At 41.8% G+C, this 9501-nt stretch overlaps 1 protein-coding gene across 1 annotated transcript in view; it reads right to left on the bottom strand.

The window, feature by feature from the left end:
* The window catches only part of DNAH5 (dynein axonemal heavy chain 5), a 290518-nt gene that overhangs the window by 279088 nt on the left and 1929 nt on the right, over window positions 1–9501 (bottom strand). Inside the window, exons 2-4 of the mRNA XM_013008527.2 lie at window positions 7184–7268; window positions 5881–6041; window positions 4684–4905 (exon numbers count right to left, since the gene is read on the bottom strand). Of these exons, the coding sequence (XP_012863981.1) occupies window positions 4684–4905; window positions 5881–6041; window positions 7184–7268 (468 nt within the window). The remainder of the gene's footprint in view (window positions 1–4683; window positions 4906–5880; window positions 6042–7183; window positions 7269–9501) is intronic.

Genomic DNA, 9501 nt, shown 5'->3' with positions numbered 1-9501 from the left:
TGAACTCCTAGAAGTGCCCTGTCAATGTACTGCTGCAACCATTGTTGGATGGTCTTTAGGAAAATTTAGCTTGTTTTCAATATCAATGATATCATTTTATAGTTCGAACCATTCTTTGGAATGGGCACAAATATGGATCTTTTCCAGTCAGCTGGCCAAGGGGCTGTCTTTCAAATTTCCGGACATAGTCTGGTGAGTGCTTCCAGTGCTTCTTCAGCCTCTGAAACATTTCAGTGGCTATTCTGTGAATTCTTGGGCCTTCTTTTTGGTTGATGCATTCTGTTCAGTTTGAACTTCTTCCTTCAGCACCATTGATTCTTGCTTATATGCTACCTCCTGAAATGGTGAACTGGTAGCGAGTTCTTTTTGGTACAATGACTCTATGTATCATTTTCTTCTTGATGCTTCCTGCATCAGTCAATATTTTGCTTATAGAATCTTTCAAAATTGCGATACAAGGCTTGCCTTTTTTCCTTGAGTTCTTTCAGTTTCAGCTATATTGAGTGTGAACTGCCCTTTAGGTTTCTAATTCTAGGTCCGTGCGCATGTGTCTGTCAGTTGGTTGTTCTGTGGTGGCTTGTGTGTTGCTGTGATGCTGGATGCTATATCACTGTATTTCAAATGGCAACAGGGTCACCCAAAGCAAACAAGTTTCCATGGAGCTTCCAGGCTAAGAAACAACTTCAAAAGACCATGCAGTTCCCCACTCTGGAGGCAAAAGTCACTGAAAACCTTATGTATCACTTCAAAGCACTGTCAAACACTGAAAACCTAAACAAAGGAAAGAGAACATCAGAGATACTACAGGAGGATGGGCCCTCGGGTCTGCAAGCCCTCCAAGTGTGACTGAAGAGGAGACGGTTTCTTTGAGGGGAGTCGGGCAAAGCCTGTGGGAGAGGAGCCTGTGGGGTCTTCATGAGTGGATGGGGTGCAGCTCAAGGTAAAGAGAAGCAGCTGCTAAAATCTTCTAGTGAATGGAACAGAATGTGTGAAGTACGATTAAGAAAATTGGAAGTGATCAAAAATTAAATGGAACACATAAAAATCAATATCCTAGGCATCAGTGAGCTGAACTGGACTGGTATTGGCCATTTTGAATCAAGAAATCATATTATTTACTACACAGGAATAACACAACCTAGAGGCATGGCATTCCTTGTACTAAATCCATCATGACGTACAATCTTATCTATGATCAGATTATATATATTCACCTTCAAGGAATTCCAATCACTATACCTATTATTCGAATTTATGCATCAAACACAAAAGCTAGTCATGAAGAAATTGAAGAATTGTACCAAAACTTCAGTTGAAATTGATCAAACATGTAATTAAGATTTATTGATCATTACTGGTGATTGGAATGCAAAAGTTAGAAACAAAAAGGAAGGAACAGTAGTTGGAAAATATGGATTTGGTGATAGAAATGAAGCTGGTGAGAACATGATCCAGTTTTGCTAAACCAACAACTTGTTCATAGCAAATACCTTTTCTCAACAACACAAAAAGCAACTATGCACGCACATGGACCTGCCCAAATGGAATACACAGAAATCACTCGACTGTCTGTGGGAAGAAACGGTGGAGACGCTCAGTAAAACCAGCAGCTAAAATCAGACTAGGGGCTGACTGTGGACAGACCATCAATTGCTCGTATGTAAGTTCAAGGGCAACAAAAATAGGAAGGCCCTCAAGGAGCTGGATTGGCCCAGCGGCCATGCTGTGGCTGTGCTCAGGCACAGGAGCAATTGGGAGGATGGTGCAGGGCCGTGCCGTGCTGTGTCCTGCTGTGCATTGTGTCGCTGTGGGCTGGAGTTGACTCAGTGGCACCTGACAACAACAAGTTCAGGATAAAGCTGAAGAAAACTAAGACAGCTCCACAAGAGTCGATGGAGGATACCAGAAGGATGGCACCCAGAGAGAGTCTCCTACCAAGAACGCTCCTTGCCCAAGTCAGAAGCCAACAGGCAGGGAGGGACTCGAATTCTGGGAAATCAGATGTGAGACCTGAATGCTCTGTACTCCAGGAATACCTGGGATTTCCTCCCTGCTTTTGCACAGCCAGAGAATGCTGTGGAGCTCCACACAGCAGGGAGCCCACTTGGCCCCCTCTCCCCTAACTCAGCAACTAGCCAATGTGAGATACTCTACCCCTCGGGATTACCCCCAATTCGAATGCCCCTTTCACCCAGTGCCTTCCTCCCTCTCTGGCCCCTGAGAACCCTGTGGGGAGGCCAGAACTTGCGGTGGACAGCAGAGAGTCTCCAAAGCTCCATGTTATCAATGGCATCGAGATAGAAACCCAGGTAATGTAACCAGTCTCACCCAGAATCTAACAGGTAGGGACCCCGTCCTGGTAAACCAGATGCCCAACCTGAACTCTGAGTACTTTCTTGATTTTCTCCTTTTTTTCTTGTAAAAAAAAAAAAAATGACACAAACTCTTTCTCCCCCAGAGAACCTGAACTCAGCATTCCAGTGAGTCTTCGAAGCTCTTCGTCCCTCTCCCCACCACACACACACACACACACACACACACACCACTTCCAAATCCCTTTCACCCTAGGATGCAAAGCAAAACCACAAGCACTTCACACCTTCTGTTTGGATCCGAACATCTGACATGACCGCACACCTCACATCCCTGACTATCAGCACTGTTACGAAACCTTCCAATACTTTGAACACTACAAGTTTACAAACTTCAGTCTTATTACCTTCAGTTCTCATAGGACAAGAAAAATTCTCACAAATCTAAATAGTTCACAAAGACAGTATTCTACATCCTATTTTGATGAGGAGTGACGGCTGTCTGATAAGCTCATGACCAGCTAGCTAAGGTGAAAACACTGGTTCTCCCTGTCTGGAGGTAAGAAAGGCGATGTCAATGGAATGCACCTGATAGCAATTAGTCCAATGGGTGCATGGGCCATGTACGCATCAGTCTCCACACCCTAACTAACGAAGGAGTGCTCTGGAGAGGATCGCATTAGAAGGCTCTAGGCTGACTGCAAGAAAAATATGGAGCTAAACTTAAAATTGGTTTTTTTTAATGCCAGTTTTATTCATCCGATAAAGACAGATGGGACCCCCCAACACTGTGGACCTTAATCATTCATCACATCTACACCAGAACTCACCCCTGTATTGGCATAATGAACCATGTAACATCAAAAGGGCAGCATTTACCAAGGACAAAGAACAGAGGTTTAGAAAACAAAGAGGAAGGGAAACCGGAAGTGCTGGAGACAGCAGGTAACGCAGTGGTTCCTTGGAGGGATCCCCTCATAAATGGATGCCGTGAAACAAAATGGGCAGGAATTGTTGAACGGAAACTGATGGGCTGCTCTGGAAGCCTTCACCTGTCACAATGAAAGATATTTTAAATGTCTACACGTGTTTTCAAGACTTGCAGGATAGCTAAATGAAAACCAGCTAAGAGGATAGGAATTTCCAAACACTTTACTGAACTCTGCAGAGCTTATACATGGACCAAGAGGCAGTTGTGCAAACAGCACAAGAGAATATTGCATGGCTTAAAATCAGGAAAGGTGTGTGTCAGGGATGCATCCTCTCACCACACTTATTCACTCTGCATGCTGAGCAACTCATCAGAGAAGCTGGCTGATATGAAGAAGAATGTGGCGTCAGGACTGGAGGAAGGTTTATTAACAGCCTGCAATGTGCAGATGACACACCTTGCTTGCTGAAAATGAGGAAGACTGACAGCACTTGCTGATGGAGATCAAGGATTTTCAGTCTGCATTACAACAATTTTGTCAAGAAGACCAAAACTGGACCAATGAGTCACATCATGATAAATGAAGATAAGGTGGAAGTTGTCAAAGATTTTGTCTTCCTTGGAACCAACATCAATGCTCGTGGAAGCAGCGATCGAGAGATCAAATGACATGTTGCATTAGGTAAATCCACTGCACAAGACCTGTGCAGAGTATTAAAAAGCAAGGATGTTATTTCAAGGACTAAGGTGGGCCCGACCCAAGCCATGATATTTTCAAGTGCCTCATGTGCATATGAAAATTGGATATTTAAATTAAAAAACAGAGCAAAGTCATAGATGCATTTGGATTGTGGTGCTAGAGGAGAATGACGAAAGTACCATTGACTGCTAAAAGGACAAACAAGTCTGTCTTGGAAGAAGTATGACCAGAGTGCTCCTTTGAGGCAAGGATGATGCGACTTCATCTGGCATACTTTGGGCACAATGTCAGGAGAGACCAGTCCCACGAGAAAGGCATCCTGTTTTGTAAAGTAGAGGAAAAGAAGGAAGGCCCTCACGGAGAAAGGTTGACCCCTTGCCTGCAACCCTGGATTCAAGCTCAGGGGCAATCGGGAGCAAGGTGCAGGGCAGGGCAGGGTTTGTTCTGTGCTACATGCTAGAAACAACTCGGTGGCACCTGACAACAACAACAGGAGAAGTCATTAAGGCGCTCCAGAGGTACACCAGGTAAACTCAACCATTCAGTAGAAGGGTGGCAGTTCCATTCCACTGAGGGGCTCCGTGGAGAAAGACCTGTCAATCTCCTCCTGCAAAATCTACAGCCTAGAAAATCCTCAGGCAGTCCGACTATCATGGGGGTTCGCGATGAGTCGAAATCATCTGAGGTGCATCCAAGAAGAGAAACAGCATATGTGGTTCATGATATTTATTCCTTCTTACCTTCTCTTTCAGACTCTCTTGAGCCCCTGATAGAACGCTCACAAAGTTTTCCAGAGAGCACAAAAAGTCCTGCCGGATGCTAGATGCCTCCTGAAGACTGTCACACCCGCCCCAGCCATGGTCCGTGGCTCTGAGGGCAGGAATGAAGATGTCTGAGAGCAAACGTCTCATGCTGTTTAGCAGGCCCCCATCAGCGGTGTCCAGCATGTTAAAGCTCAGGTCCTGGGAAGCAATTAGAAGGCCTTTACAACAAAAACTACCTTAACCCCCAACATGGCTACTAAGTCACTTCTGCATATGAATTCATCACTGATCAAGCAGTTATTACTGGCTACAAAATAAATCTCGTCGCCCTCAAAGGGGCAAGTGTCAAGATGAAAGTCGCTTATTTGCCAGTGTATTTGCTCTGATCAAACAGGGGGCAGGGGGCAAGCGTGCAGATGTGCTACACTTTGCACAATAAATGAATGAAGCGATCCCTCAATATTAGGAACCCTGCTTGAGGTCTATGAAATATACCAAAAGGCAAATTGTGTATGGAGAATTCTCTTGAAAAGATCCCCCTACACATTATTAACTCATATATAGGGCTATGTTAATTTGAGTTAATAAATTAAATACTAATTCTTGTTTTTCAACAGATTTAAAGTGAATGTCTTGTTTGTTTCCAATACTAATATGAGGAGGTATAGAGACAGTTCCTTCGAGGCAAGGATGGGGACCCTCGGGTGCTTTGGACATGCTGTCAGGAAAACCAAGGGCCTGGAGAAGGTCATCATACTTCAAAAAAGTAGAGATGCAGTAAAAAGGGGGAGTATCCTCGACAAGATAGACACAGCGGCTGCAACAATGGTTTCAAACATAAGAACGATTTTGAGGATGGGGCAGGACCAGGTAGTGTTTCCTTCGGTTGTGTGTAGGGTTTCTATGAGTCAGAACCAGCATGTAACAATCACATGGATAAAGACACAAAAGAGGATTTCCAAAACCTCATGGAAAACTGGAATTAAAAACTGGAAATTTTCCAGGAGTTCTTTGAAGGACCCCTTGTATACATACTTCTGTGCAAATGTTTTCAGATATTATAATTCACACAATGCATTATCTCCACTGTGAGAGAGAACTTTCTGTATAAGTTGCTTTGGGTACAATGTAATTTGGGGAAATTCCGTGTAAACAGTTGATCTTGTCCCTTACCCGATGGATGTTCTCTGGGGTGATGGCTTTGGAAGGGTCAGTCCTGATGAAGAACACACAGACTCCTGTAAGAGCAACATCTTTTCCCTCAGTCACGAACACCTTGGGTTTTTTCGTCTTTCCAGAAACAAGATTTACCCCTCCCGAAGGGCCAACTTGTCCTACAAATGCAAAAGATTTTCGTTTCATGAATGCTATTCTGAGATACTTTGATCGCCTCTTAAAAAGAAGCTTCACTGTTAAAATTGTGTCCCTTTGCCCCAGATGGGTCAATAAGTTGGACAACCACTAATCTGAACCCTAAAGTGATCTAAAGCTAAATGCTTCCTCCCAGTTCATATCAAACTGGTAACTTTGGGGAGATGCCAGTTCATTTCCAATATGCATACATAATTTCCTCAGTTTTTAAAGAAACCCCCCTGAAAAAAGTATTGTCAGGATATCTTCCAAGAACAATCACAATTTCCTTATTTTCAAATGAGTCATAAAAGGATGCATATGATATTTGAACACAATCAGAATGTATCTGTTTATATCCCTAACTTAGGCTTTAAAATTATATTAACTCATTTAATGTAGAGTGGGAGACGCCAATTGAACCCACGCAAAGATATGCAAATGTTTAAGTGAAAACGAATAAGCCTGTTATGAAATATCACTAATTTAAATCACAGTCAGTCAAAAAGATATACATACTGGGGTATTTAACTGAAAAAGCAGACTTCAGCTTATTGGCAATAATTCCTACGTTAAAAAGAAATAATGCCTATAGAGACATGAAGCAGATGCCCATAAGAGACTCTAGAACATAATTACAGAGAACAAACTAGTGTGCAATAAAAGGAAGCCTCAGAACATAAACCACTTCACCAGCAAAGCGTGATAAGGTAAACAAAATATCCCAAATAAAGTTAGGCTAAAAAGTTAATCCATTATCTGGCTGCTTCTAACTCTCAAACTCACTGCCATTAAATCGATTACAAATCATAGTGACCCTATAGGGCAAAGCAGAACTACCCCTTTTGATTTCTGAGACTTGAAATCTTTACAGGAGTAGACAGCCTCATCTTTCTCCCTATAGCAGCCAGTGGGTTAGAACTGCTGATGTTATAGTTTACAGCTCAATGTGTAACCCACTACCCACTCTTAAAAACCACACTCACTGCAGGTCCCTGCTCCCCACCTCCCCTGACAAGGAAATGTAAGCAGTCTGGTTAGTTTTCACAGTAGCCTTCTGCTTCATGCCTCTCTAGGGTCACTCTGAATACCCCTTCCTGAGTTACGTCACATCAAAGTCAGATACCTGGTTCAGCGACCTCCACATCCTGATAGTAAAACATAAGGTGGCGGAGGCCACCAGCAACAAAAAGTTGATCAATTCTTTCAATCTGGGGAATAAAAGAGGTAAGTTAATAACTTTCTCCTGAATCAGAAAACTTCATTTAAATCAGCTTTGATAATATTATTGCTGTTGTTAAGAGTATATGTAATACTCGTATAATAAAAATTTTAAATCCCAGCCCTCTGACGCCCTCATAATAGTACATATGTTTGAGACCATAATTGCAGCCACTTTGTCAATTCTTTTGCTTGAAGGTCTTCTTCTTCTTGATGGTTTAACAAATTGAAATGTACGCTCATCTTTCCAATTCATAATGAACTCTGTCTACTGCATCCCATATGTGTAGGCACCATTGAGTACATTCCAACCTAAACTAGAGACATCAAGGTTTTGCTGATGTTTTTAATTCATTGTCCAGCTTTCACATGCATATGAAGTGATTGAAAAATACTATGGCTTGGGTCAAAAAAAACAAAAAAACAAACTCACTGCCACTGAGCCAATGATGACTCATCATGACCACCTGTGGATTGCCGAAACTATAACTGTTTAGGGGAGTAGAAGGCCCAGTCTTTCTCCCCTGGAGCTGTTGGTGGTTGCAAACTTCTAACCCTGCAATCACAGCCCAACTCATAACTACTACACCACCAGGGCTTGAGTCCACACAGCTTATTCCTCAAAGTGCCATACATGCTCCTTATCATTTGAAAGAGATCTTGTTTAGCACACTTGCCCAATAAAATACCTCCGTTGATTTCTTGACTGCTGTTTCCATGAATGTAAATTGTGGATCCAAGTACAATAAAATTGTTGACAACTTCAATCCATTCTCCTTTATCCAGTTGGTTTTTATTGATCCATTGTATTGATCTTGGTTTTCTTTCTGTTCAGGTGTAATCCATACTGAAATCTGGAGTTTGATCTTCATCAATTTAAATACTTCAAGACCCTTCACGTTCACAAAGCAAAGCTGTGTCATCTGAATATTGCCATTTATTAATGTGTCTTTTTCTAACCCCGATGCTGCTTTCTTCTTCATATAATCCAGCTTCTCAATTTGCTCAGCACACAAATTCAATAAGTACGTTAAGTATGGTCAAAGGATACAGCACTAACTCTCATCTTTCCTGATTTCAAACCTCTTGTTCTGTTTGAGTGACTACCTATCAGTCTGTGCACACATTCCACATGAGCCTATGAGCAGTTGATTGTTGGCTCTGCGGTCAACACTTGGTCTTCTTCTTCTGACTGATGATATCAAGCTTCTCCATTGTCTCTTTACATAGGTGCAGTGGATTCCATTCTGTGTATCTCACCCAACAAACTTTATGTCTATAGTTGCTATTAGTATGTTGGGGAGAAAAATGGTATTTGCAATAATAAGTCATTGGTTTTACAGAATTCTATTATGTGAGGCTCTATTTCTCAATTACTGACCTTTCCTCTTCATTTCAAACTCTGACATTCCAATCACCAATAATTATTAATGCATCTTGGTTGCATGTTTAATGAGTGTCATAACACAATAGTTGGAAAATGTCTTCATCTTTGGCATCAATAGTTGGTGTGTAAATTTGGAGAGCAGTCATGTTAATTAACATGGACATTATTTTCCCACCAACAGCATTGTACTTCACGGTAGATCTTGAAAATGCTCTTTCTGTCATTAATGTGATGCACTTCCTCTAGAATTTTTCAAATTTGGCATAATAGACTATGATTGTGTTATTCAAAATGACTGGTACTGAACCATTTCAGCTCACTAATTTTAGAATATTGATCTTCAAGCATTCCATTTCATTTTTGACACCTTCCAATTTCCTAGATTTATTCTTTATACATTCCAGAGTCCCATTATTAATTAATGTTTACAGCAGTTTATTCTCCTTTTGAACAGTGCCACATCACACCAGCAAATCTGGATCCCAAGAGCTTTACTCCATCAAAGGCATTAAAGTCAACTCTACTTTAAGAGGCAGTTATATTTTGAGTGTCCTTCAACTTCAGGAGGCTCTTCTTCTGGCAATATATCAAACGAAGTTCCCCCCATTCAACATGACAGCTTGGGAGTGCTTCACTCTCACTCCCACCATCAGTATGGACTCAGAACAGGCTGTCTTGTAGACCCAGACCAAGACAGGCAGACCAAGACATAAATATACGCTCCTCTCTAAGGTACAGTGAACCCTTGTTTATCGCGGTTAATTGGTTCTAGACCCTACCGTGATAAATGAAATTCCGCGAAGTAGGATTCCTTATTTGTAAATCAAATATTTTCG

This window comes from Echinops telfairi, unplaced genomic scaffold (genome assembly GCF_000313985.2).
Source record: "Echinops telfairi isolate 266 unplaced genomic scaffold, ASM31398v2 ScPeMD7_7469;HRSCAF=8507_1, whole genome shotgun sequence".
NCBI lineage: Eukaryota > Metazoa > Chordata > Mammalia > Afrosoricida > Tenrecidae > Echinops > Echinops telfairi.
The sequence above is the reverse complement of the archived record's forward strand: the minus strand, read 5'-3'. Positions and strand labels throughout refer to the sequence as shown.